This window comes from Vipera berus, assembly GCF_964194415.1.
Source record: "Vipera berus genome assembly, chromosome: 1".
NCBI classification, from domain to species: Eukaryota; Metazoa; Chordata; class Lepidosauria; order Squamata; family Viperidae; genus Vipera; species Vipera berus.
Genome location: NC_138202.1, coordinates 299,210,516 through 299,222,907, shown reverse-complemented (window position 1 = coordinate 299,222,907; position 12,392 = coordinate 299,210,516). Strand labels below are relative to the sequence as shown.

The 12,392-nt window shown below is 39.1% G+C and overlaps 1 protein-coding gene across 2 annotated transcripts in view; it reads left to right on the top strand.

The window, feature by feature from the left end:
- Positions 1–12,392, top strand: part of BTBD9 (BTB domain containing 9) — a 141,488-nt gene that overhangs the window by 88,594 nt on the left and 40,502 nt on the right. For both annotated transcript variants that reach the window (XM_081315251.1, XM_081315252.1), the window contains exons 8-9: positions 1,147–1,336; positions 9,856–9,963. In XM_081315251.1, the coding sequence (XP_081171377.1) occupies positions 1,147–1,336; positions 9,856–9,963 (298 nt within the window). The remainder of the gene's footprint in view (positions 1–1,146; positions 1,337–9,855; positions 9,964–12,392) is intronic.

Sequence of the window (12,392 nt, the reverse complement as noted above, 5' to 3'; positions counted from 1 at the left end):
TCAAATGGGGAGTGGCAATCCTCCCTTGGGAACTGAAACACCTTCTGTGTGCTGAAATTATTTGATTAATCTCTACTTTCCTATTGTGCAAAATAGTGCAACAAGGTTTTCCTTGGCATGTATTAGTATCATGGACAATATTACTCATAAATAGTCCAAAAGAACATTTTAATAAATATAGTTTGTTTTCATAGAGATAAGAGACTAATTAAACAAGGAAAACAAGTTTTAGGAACACCTTAGAATCAAAACACCCCTCCTCAACTTTGATAAATTAAATTCATTTATGAGTGAAATCCTCTTAATGTGAAAGCGGCTAAGTGGCTAAGGTGCCAGCCTAGAAGCCAGGAGACTGGTGCTAGGCCATTTTAGGATTCTCTAGCCAGTCACTCTCAGCCTATTCAGCTCACAGGGTCGCTGTCGTGGGGGAAAAAGGAGGGAAGTATTGGTACGTTCCTCACCTTGTCTTATATATGGAAAAAAAGGGGGAGAATAAAAATTTGGGGAAAAAATATATTCAGGTATAATGACATCAATTGGAAATTGTGAAAAAAATAAGATGAGTTAGTGGATTATTAATTATGCTGCAACTTCTGATCTTGAGTTTTGTTTCTAAAAGCTGCACAAATAGAATTTATACAGCTTTATCTCTCCAGTGCATGTTTTGATTCAGTAGAAATTGAATGTTCCTTCAGATGCTTGGAAAGTAATAGAAGAAGGAGGACTGCTTAACAACCACACTTTTGTGGCAGTGTCTATTACCTGTCTGCTCTGATGGTTTTTGGTCTCTTTATTTCTCTCCTTCACTGTCTATTCAGCCTCATCCATTTCTTCGAAACAGCGTTGCATTCTGGATTTTGGAATGCATAATTCAAGTTTGTTAACCACAGTAATTGTTACCATACATCTAAGTATTTGTTTGCTGAATGTTCTGTTGTATAACTAGTTTGAAGTTAAAAGATTTCTGGCCTTCACTGATACAATTCTCTCATTGCTCATTCATTTTTAATCTTGCCTCTGAAATGCATCCCTGTTTTCCGGTGTTAGCAACAGTTTTGTTTATTTTTATTCTTCCCCAGATAGAGAAACTAATGGAACCGAGTTGCCTGTGCCTGCCTTTGATTTCTTTTGTATTTTAATTTTCAGTTCCCACTGAGAATGTTGCAACAGTTGCCGATTGCGCCAGCGTGATTGAGGGCGTGAGCCGTAGCCGCAATGCTTTGTTGAATGGAGACACAAAGAATTATGACTGGGATTCTGGGTATACGTGCCATCAGCTAGGCAGTGGTGCTATTGTCGTACAGCTGGCGCAGCCATACATGATTGGATCAATCCAGTAAGATGATTTCTTTCTTCATGTAAAAATAGTTTCAGTAATGAGAATACATAGCTCCTGATAGCTGCTGTGAAAAGTTCATAATTTTCATGCACTGATAGTGTTCTTAACATACAAATCCTAAGTTGGAAAGCAAAGCAGTCTGTACATGCACATACACCCATTTGATACGAAAATAGTGACATAACTTGAGGGCAGGCAATTTGTTTTGTGCTGAGCATAGCATCAGAATCAGAATGCCTCCAGTTTGTTTTATTTTATATTGCCGTGTGATCTGCATGGCCTCGAGCTGGTGAAATATTTATTCATTTATCTATGAGTCACTGTGAATAAAATGAAATGTTAATGTGTTTAATGAGCAAAAAAGTAGAATAAAGCTCTTGGGTGGCCATGAAACTCAGTGTACAATTTCTGACCAACTGCTACCTCCCTTCTAATTGTATTTTTTTTTTAGTTTTGATGGGGTGGGGCAGGTTGGAGGAGGATAACACTATTTGTGGAATAAGGTCCAAGACAAATATACGCGTTGCTAAGAGTTGTTAGAGAAGGAAAATGGAAAGTTTCTTAAAGATGTGTGATAAAGGTTTGGAGACTATTGCAAAATATTCAATTCTAAAAAAGAATTTAGGATTTCTCTATATGTGTAAGTTATTGTAATCTTTTAAAAAACAAAAAAGTTTCACCATAGTATACCTGCGATAGAGAGGCATAAAGAAAAAAAATCATTTCCTTATGATAAAATAAAATGCAAGGAATTATGCTTTCTTTGCTTTTGTTTTCTTATACCGTAGTTTGATATTAGAATGGCGAAGATATGAAAGGCACTGACATAAATGAAGGACAAAATAATGCTTATGTTTCAGAATGCTTGGCACTGAAAATATATGTCTATAGCTATATGTTGTGAATTTGTAATCCATATTGTGGAATATATAGGAAAGATTTTTAATGTTAATTGGCCAATAGTGTACTCAAAACAGTAGTGATGTGGCCTGCCACCAAAATGCTGTTCTTAAAGATGACATCATTCAGATGATTTGCCATACTTTTTTTGTAATTGTGGCCATTGATCCCAGACTTGCTATGTCTCTCAGCTCCTGGAAATGGTGCCAGATCTGCTTTTTTTTACAGCACAAGACAGATGTTTTCAAGTGTCAGTAATGTCATTTCTGCATTAATGATAAATATGTTTGCTGGGGAAAAAATACTTCACTCCAACAAAACACTCTTAACCCGTTTGTAAAGCATGATAGTGGAAATATTGTGGATTGGGACTTCTTTACAGCCTCAACTCCTTGATGATTCATAATCACTGAGAAAACAATGGATTCTTGATTGTACCAGTAAATCTATAAACTGAGATATTCTCCAAGGAGTGGGATATACTATCAAGGTCTGAACTGATCTAGGGAATTTGGATCATCTACGAACAGAAATGTAGACCATTTACAGCACCAAATCAGTTGGGCATAGTCCTTTTCTTAATTTGATGTACATTTCTAGTCCAGAGAGTAAGTAGGCAGAATATTACTTATTTTATATCCCTCCTCTGATCTCCATTAATGCCTGAACTCCTTTCCCTGCTCTAAACACGTAGATTTTGGAGCTAAAAAAGAAGATTGTTCCACATCTAACTAAATCGATATTCAGCACAACCCATATATGATGGCTCACAGAGGTGACTTTTCTAGAATCTTCGTCTTAATTTCTCCACCACTTTGTGAGGAAAACCACACCATAACAAGGTTCTTCCTTCCTTGAGGGAGGTAGTATTATAGTTCTTCACTGGTAGCTAGATGTTTCTGGGCATTTAAAACAAATCCTCTTCTTTTCCATAACTTATTATGGGAAAACATATCAAAAGCTTATTTTTTGTTTTTATCCCAGCTTGACTATTGCATCCTCTCCAGTCCAGTCTTGACATACATTTTCCTTGGACTTTATCACTGTTCTACCACATATTAAAGTCTTGAATGCCATTCTGGTGGTAATTCACCTCTTTTCCAAAAAGGCTTCTCTCGTTTTAGACTCCATTCTAAAATAATTTATTTATTATTAAAGAGCATTTTTGAAAACCACCATTTATCCGATTATGTCTCTAATAGGAGCATACAATTTACAACTCATTTTTCCAAACTATATTTCACCTTTAAGATGTAACAGTTCATCTGTTCTCTGCCCCTTGTATGCAGTTACATGAAGGAACAAATGCTACTTTAGAATAATACCTTTGTTGTGTAAACCGATGATACAGTTGGCCGGATCTTTTAATTAAACCTTAAATTGCTTTTGATAATATAGTCATACTGTTATTCAGATGTCACAACCATCTAAACCAGTTGCCAAATGCTTCCCAGTTGTCCACAGTTTAGAAGTCTGCCATTTTCTCCAAGAATTGTTAGCATTTTGTGAAACAGCTAGATCATGTCAAAGATTTCTACATTTGCTGTGCTGACCATTATTACTAGGAAACTCCCCATGCCTCTTGCTGTTGGAGACCATATATGGCTTTCTATCAGATTTCTTCCCTTCAAACAACTGCCTACAAATCTGGAAGCCAACTTTATTGAACCTTTCTCCATAACTACTCAAATCAGTACTGTAGCCTTTTATCTGTAGCTTCCAGCCACACTGAAAGTAAATTCCATTTTCTACTGCCCCTTCCTGATACACCTCCTTAGGCAATTCTGCTCCACCATTTCCTCCCAACTTGAAGGAGAGAAACAATTTGAAGTGAAGTATATTTCAGATTGTCAATACAGGAAAGGCAAATTGGAATGTCCTGTTCATCAGGAAGGGTACCCAGATACAAGCTGTTCACGGGAAATAGCAGATGATGTACATTCCTCTTACCTCCTTTGGCAGTTCCATTTTCAGGACCGTCAGAAGCCTAAATCACCTGGCGGACTGAATACTCAGAATTCATCACCTGTTAACATTTCTGTCATTGAGGAGTAGGAGGACATTGAGGGAGGAGACATTTGAACAACTCCCAAGAGAGAAGCAGTGACAATGAGATGGAGACTCCTAGAATGGAAGGGAAAATCATGGCAGAGAAATACGACAGAAGAGGTACCCCTCCATTTCTGCTGACTTTTCAGACAGAGAGAGAGGCAGACTGCCCGGAAAGTACAGAGAGTGCATTAACTTCAGCCAAAAAAGAAGAAGCAAAGGGCACTATGCCCTCCAGCCATCCATGATCCGATAGAGAAAGGGGAAGAAGTATTGATGGAGAGAAATGGGAGAAGATAACCTCTGGTGGCATATGAAGTTAATAAAGTTAATAAAGCACGGACTAGTGATCTTCTTCCATCTAAACAGAATTTTTCTACAATACCAAGAAGCTCATCTCTTAATCTCAAGGCCTAATTTCACCCACTGGTAAAAGCAAGAAGAAAAGACCTTGAATTCAAACTCTGGAGGAAACATATATAAAGCTTGATTTCTGCATATATGTGGTTTGTGTTTTGCGATAAAACAACTTACCTAGCATTGTCAAGTTTGTGAACTACTGCTAATAAGCAATGACCTGAATGGAAAATGAAACATCTGGGGAGTCAAGATTTATTGCCTGGCCTGGTGTGAAATCTGACACACTTTACTAAAGCACAATTAGCACATAAAATTTCAGAAAGGATTTCAGTGGGAGATTAAAATGTTGCATTTTCATCTTTGATACAGAGAACCCTAGAGATTTTTTTATCATTATTCATAAAGAAAAGAAAAGGCAGTTTACAAAGTATATAATTTATCTTAAAGCACAGGTATAGTATAAAGTGCTACCTTGCTCAATAGTAGCAACTGTGAGAGGGATCTTGGAATCCTAGTGGACAATCACTTCAATATGAGCCAGCAGTGTGCTGCAGCTGCCAAAAAAGCCAACACAGTGCTAGGCTGCATTAACAGAGGGATAGAATCAAGATTACATGAAGTGTTAATACCACTTTACAATGCCTTGGTAAGGCCACACTTGGAATACTGCATCCAGTTTTGGTCACCACGATGTGAAAAAGATGTTGAGACTCTAGAAAGGGTACAGAGAAAAGCAACAAATATGATCAGGGGACTGGAGGCTAAAACTTATAGGGAACGGTTGCTAGAATTGGGTATGTCTAATTTAATAAAGAGAAGGACGAGGGGTGACATGATAGCAGTGTTCTAATATCTCAGGGGCTGCCAAAAAGAAGAGGGAGTCAAGCTATTCTCCAAAGCACCTGAAGGCAGGACAAGAAGCAACGGATGGAAATAATCAAGGAAAGAAGCCAGCTAGAACTAAGGAGAAATTTTCTGACAGTTATAACAATCAGTGGAACAACCTGCTTCCAGAAGCTGTGAATGCTCTAACACTGGAAGTTTTTAAGAAGAGACTGGACAGCCATTTGTCTGAAATGGTATAGGGTTTCCTGCCTGGGCAGGGGTTTGGACTAGATGACCTCCAAGGTCCCTTCCAACTTTATTATTATTGTTGTTGTTGCAAAGATTTATGTGCTCAGGTGTTCAAGAAACATTATTCTGGGGTATTTCTGTTTATCTCAACTTGCCTCTTCAGAATAATTAGACAACATTGAACAGAAGTAAACATTCTTGTTCCGGAAACAGACAATCCTACTGGATTAGTGGTGAATGCTCCAACACTGGAAGTTTTTAAGAAGAGACTGGACAGCCATTTGTCTGAAATGGTATAGGGTTTCCTGCCTGAGCAGGGGGTTGGACTAGATGACCTCCAAGGTCCCTTCCAACTACTACTACTACTACTACTACTACTAATTATTATTATTATTATTATTATTATTATTATTATTATTATTATTATTATTATTATTATTATTATTATTAGGAACCTCTGACATGTGTAACACTTTTAAATGCAATCTGAAGGTAAATTGAGTCTATCAGAATATTAGAAAGGGATAAAATTGCCAAATTTGATGGAAAATATCAAGAATACAAACAGTCATGCACAAATACACTCTCAGACAATCACATATATACTTTAGGATGGGATAGAAATATTATGCTGAATAAACCATAGTATAGAACTAGGATTATTAACCAAGGAAGATTAATTTTATGACTTCCCTCATTTTTAAGGTACAGCTCTTGTGCTTCACTTTTTTTAACAGGTATACATGATTTGCCTTAAAGGAATAGGCTCAGAGAGGCTTTCTAAAATGTGAGTGGTTGTTATCACATTTTTATTAGAGTCATTGTTATTTATTTTAATTAATGAAATGTGAACAAGGCTGCTACTACGAATGCATATGTTTGACATTCTAGATATTGATGACAGTGAGCTCGCTGAGTATGTTGTGTCCCCAGCAAGCTGATTAACAAAAAACAATTCATTGTTCTATAGGAAGATTTCCTAATATGATGTGTGGAAATACATCCCCCTGCCCCCTTTTTATTTTCTTTTAACCTTAGCCTATCCATCACATTATAACTTCACTTTTTCAAGCTCTTTATTACTGTAGATTGCTAGCCTTTTAAGTTTTAAGAAATTTAGCCACTGGATAGAACAATGTATATTGGAGAATAAACAGTTACCTGGGAGACATATAGTAATAGATTGAAAGGGCAAATATTGCATGTTAAATTGTCGTGAGATATCAAAGATGGTGGAATTATGTAGTGCTTTTACTTCTTCATGAAATAACACTTTAAAATGCAAAGAGTCAGAGAAGTAGCCATGTTAGTTTATTTTGCAAGAAAGAAAAAATAGGAGCTATACACAGAGTATGAAGGTCTAAAATGGCATGGCATAAACTGTTGTACCTTATTCATTTATTAGCTCTATGTTCCATCTTTCCACCAAAAATGGCTGATGCTCAACATAATAAATAGATAGTATTATGCATATTGGTCAGTGAAGGAATAGCATCATTCAGAAATTTGTAGAAAAATAGTTTAATATACCACAACATTCCTTTGAAAGAGGCAGGTGTTCGTTTAATTTTTGCTCTTGTGAAAATTTAATGTATTTATTCAGCCTGTATTTAACATTTAATTGAATTGTTACTGAGTTTAGCTTTTGCATTCTATTTTATTCATTTTATCTATTTATGTTTTAGAAATTGTTCATTTTTAACCATGTGTGAAGTCTTTTATTGCTCTCTTGAGCTTAACCCATGCATATACACACCTGCCAACTGAGGAAAACATTTATTCTCCTTCACAAAAATTTAGGCTATAATAAATCAGTAATTTTTAACCTGTTACAAAACACTTTATACTTATCATGACATTTTGGGAATAAATTACATTTTTTACCTGACTGAATATTTATAGTCTTACACAATTGGGCATACTTCAAGGAAAGTAAAATAGCCTTAAGCACGGCATACATTATCATTTTGTTAACACTGGATAAATATTCTGTAATGATCAGCCATTCTGTTCTTTACATAAATGTACCATATATCCATAATCTTTTTGTTCTGAGACTCTCCCCTGCTAAGTTGGTTTCTAGTTAAGCTATTAAGCAGCCAAAATTGTATTACCTACTGATGTACAATTCAAAATAATTGATTTTTTTATATTAATTCCTGTTACTCTGACAGTTTGAATCAAGGAAACTTCAGTGTCCCCAGCTATAAAAAATGATTTCACTGGAAAATCTAATTAGATTATTTCCTTTTTTTACGTGTTTTTGTTTCAGTACTTAAAATTCTTCAAAAGATTTATCCCATAATTAAAACTTCTGCATTGATTTACAGCTATGTTTATAAGCTCAACACACATTCGAGATTCTGTCCTTAAATTGACAGATTTTTTAATAAGCAAGTTAGCTACAGCTTTGCTTAGAGCAACCAAAAGACATCTGTGCTAAACAAAAAGCCAGTGAGAGAGAGAGCAGAATTTTACATAGCTGGATGTTTCTCCTAACCAAATGTGGAATGCTGCTTTGGGGAGTTTTAATGGAATCAGCTCTGAATTTTTAATTTGCAGAAACTCATCATTAATGAGAATTGAAAGTCTCTTTTTTCAGAGTTCTTTTATTTTGGTCTTGAAATTATTTATTAATAACACCCTAGGTTTATATAGAAGGGACACGATGGCTGAGTGGGTTAGGATGCTGACCTTGTCAATCAGAAGGTCGGCAGTTTGGCGGGTCGAATCCCGAGTGCCGTGTAGCAGAGTGAGCGCCTGTTACTTCTCCCAGCTTCTGCCAACCTAGCAGTTCGAAAGCATGTAAAAAAATGCAAGTAGAAAAATAGGGACCACTACGGTGGGAAGGTAACAGCGTTCCGTGCGCCTTTGGCGTCTAGTCATGCTGGCCACATGACCACGGAGACGTCCTTGGACAAGCGCTGGCTCTTTGGCTTTGAACTGGAGATGAGCACCGGCCCCTAGAGTTGGAAACGACTAGCACGCATATGCGGGGGAACCTTTACCTTTATTTAGGTTTATATAGAGGGTTCTACAGTAAGTTTTAGAAATCTTGTTTGCCCAGTATATCAGCCTAATCAATGTTAAAAGATGTACAGATCTGAAGAATGAAGCTTTTTCTTATTCCTATATCATATTTAATATTTTTATAATAAGCCCAGTTCTAAATCAGCGGTTATTTTCTTTCAAACGAATACGTTTCTTTCCTAAAACAAAGAGAGCACGAACTTTTACAACAACCCTTCAGCATTAAAACAAAGCATTTAAGATAGCTGTTAGTGAAGAATGAAATGATTTTGTAGAAGCAATATCTTTTCTAGCAGTTGTAAACAAACTAGGAGACTCTTAACAGGGAGGAGGTGATTTATATAAAATATAAATAGTCTAAGAAGATTGTTATAACTGCCAGTGCAAATAATATCTTTTTTCATAGGTTTTAATTAATATTTACTTATTAAACTTCAGTTGTCCATTTATTCAAGCAATCATTGTTCTCTAAACTTAAAAAAAAAAGAAATTCAAAGAGATTATGGAAGGATGTTCTAGCATGTCTAATAAGCTAAACTATGAAAGCTGTTATGGTTAATAATTTTGATAGCTTTAAAGTTGCTATTTATTATTTCCAAGATCTAGGGATGCGTATATATGTCCCAGTAGTCACAAAACTTGTGCTTCACAATCTATATGTTAGCCACTCTTTTTCCTAAAAGAAAAGTATCAAATTACTTACCTTTGGGGACTGGGAACATAACAGTATTTGGAATTCTGAGAAGATCTCAGGGCCATCTTCATAAAAATGCTTCCAAGAAACAAGGTGGCTTCAATTTAAAGTATCTCTCACTAATCCCACAAATATAAAACTAAAAGATAAAATCGGTGCATAGTAGCTTAAAGATTTTTTTTCCAGAATTATTGCGTGCTAGGAAATCTGAAGCGGGACAACTTTAGAAAGCCAAATTATCAAAAACTTATCCCTAGTATTTGAAAGACTTACTTGTATATTTAAATGTTTTGCTCTTGAACATTTAAAGCTAAATTACATACATTATTTATGGCAAATATTAAAAACTGCGTTATTAATACAAAATTCCATATAGAGGTGACCTTTGAATTCTTTACCTGCCCTTCAGGTTACTCCTCTGGGATTGTGATGATAGGAGTTACAGCTATTACATTGAAGTTTCTACAAATCAGCAGCAGTGGACCATGGTGGCTGACCGAACAAAAGTTTCTTGCAAGTGAGTTTCCTTTAAATATCTAAATGCCTGAATCAGAAAACATATAAATAATAAATAAAATAAAAGCTTTTGTATTGTATTAAGGGCGAGGTCAAAATTAAGAATGACAATCTTGTGAAAGAGGTTTGATTGTTATTCTATAAACATTCATCCTTTGAATCACAGTAAAGAAGGACATTTCTGGTGAATCCAGTTTAAAAAATAAATTTTTAAACAAGGACTGTTTAGTTCTATGGGGGTTTTTTATGTTTTTTAATGTGCGATTCTCCTTCCTTGCTGCTTCCTATTTGCCTAATCCAGCATTGAGGAGCTAATCCTTTGTTTATGGAATTAGATTATAGTATAAAGGGTACCTACAAAGTCCCAGCAGGAAAAATAAGACAACACCATTTTCAGCAAACCTCTTTGATCAGCAAGAGTGCCAAAGAAAATAATGAGAAACAAAGGAGAAGAAAATGAAATTCAGTATACATGTCAGGAAATGCATTTGATAGTCTAGTCAAGTGTGAAAACTTGTTTTCAGGTCTGCATATGCTGCCTTTGGTTGGTTTAATTGTATTTTAATGTAGTATATTTTGTGCAAATTAATTATTTAGAACTCAGGCCCTGCAGTGACAGGTTATTCTTAAAGTCCTTTACCTTTCTTACTAATTCTCAAAATGCTGGTGATGGAAATGTTGGCGTATTTATTATCTTCACAGAGGAACCTTGTAGTCTTCTTTAAATGGAAGCCAATTAATGCATATTGGCCTTGTAATAGTCATTTTAAATGCTGCATACAGGTTAAAAAAATAGACCCTTCTGGATAACTTCTGTTTTCTCAACACTGCGTGACAGTAATGAAATGTATTCATGTTCTTTTCTCTCTGAAAGGGCAAATATTTCTGATGTTTGGTTTCTTGGCCCTAATAAGAGTAATATATACCGTATATACTTGAGTATAAGCCGAATTTTTCAGCCCACTTTTTGGGCTGAAAAATTCCACTTCGGCTTATACTCCAGTCAACAAAAAAACTTACCGAGGACTTGTGCGCGGCCGAGGCTTTGGTGCTTCCGGGATCGCGTGCACCTCTCCCAAGCCACCACCGTCCGAGACCTGCCGAAGTTTGGGGAGGTTTGGGCGCCTCCCCAAACCTCCCCAGGTCTCCGTTCCTCCTGCCGACGTTTGGGGAGGTTTGGGCGCCTCCCCAGGTCTCCGTTCCTCCGCGCAGACCTGCCGACGTTTGGGGAGGTTTGGGCGCCTCCCCAAACCTCCCCAGGTCTCCGTTCCTCCTGCCGACGTTTGGGGAGGTTTGGGCGCCTCCCCAAACCTCCCCAGGTCTCCGTTCCTCCTGCCGACGTTTGGGGAGGTTTGGGCACCTCCCCAAACCTCCCCAGGTCTCCGTTCCTCCGCACAAACCTGCCGACGTTTGGGGAGGTTTGGGCGCCTCCCCAAACCTCGGCAGGTCTCCGTTCCTTCGCGCAGACCTGCCGACGTTTGGGGAGGTTTGGGCGCCTCCCCAAACCTCCCCAGGTCTCCGTTCCTCCTGCCGACGTTTGGGGAGGTTTGGGCGCCTCCCCAAACCTCCCCAGGTCTCCGTTCCTCCTGCCGACGTTTGGGGAGGTTTGGGCACCTCCCCAAACCTCCCCAGGTCTCCGTTCCTCCGCGCAGACCTGCCGACGTTTGGGGAGGTTTGGGCGCCTCCCCAAACCTCCCCAAACGTCGCGCAGACCTGCCGACGTTTGGGGAGGCGCCCAAACCTCCCCAAACGTCGGCAGGTCTGCGCGGAGGAATGGAGACCTGGGGAGGTTTGGGGAGGCGCCCAAACCTCCCCAAACGTCGGCAGGAGGAACGGAGACCTGGGGAGGTTTGGGGAGGCGCCCAAACCTCCCCAAACATCGGCAGGTCTGCGCGGAGGAACGGAGACCTGGGGAGGTTTGGGGAGGCGCCCAAACCTCCCCAAACGTCGGCAGGAGGAACGGAGACCTGTGGAGGTTTGGGGAGGCGCCCAAACCTCCCCAAATGTCAGCAGGTCTGCGCGGAGGAACGGAGACCTGGGGAGGTTTGGGGAGGTGCCCAAACCTCCCCAAACGTCGGCAGGAGGAACGGAGACCTGCCGAAGTTTGGGGAGGTTTGGGGAGGCACCCAAACCTCCCCAAACGTCGGCAGGTCTGCGCGGAGGAACGGAGACCTGGGGAGGTTTGGGGAGGCGCCCAAACCTCCCCAAACGTCGGCAGGAGGAACGGAGACCTGGGGAGGTTTGGGGAGGCGCCCAAACCTCCCCAAACGTCGGCAGGTCTGCGCGGAGGAACGGAGACCTGGGGAGGTTTGGGGAGGTGCCCAAACCTCCCCAAACGTCGGCAGGAGGAACGGAGACCTGCCGACGTTTGGGGAGGTTTGGGGAGGCGCCCAAACCTCCCCAAACGTCGGCAGGAGGAACGGAGACCTG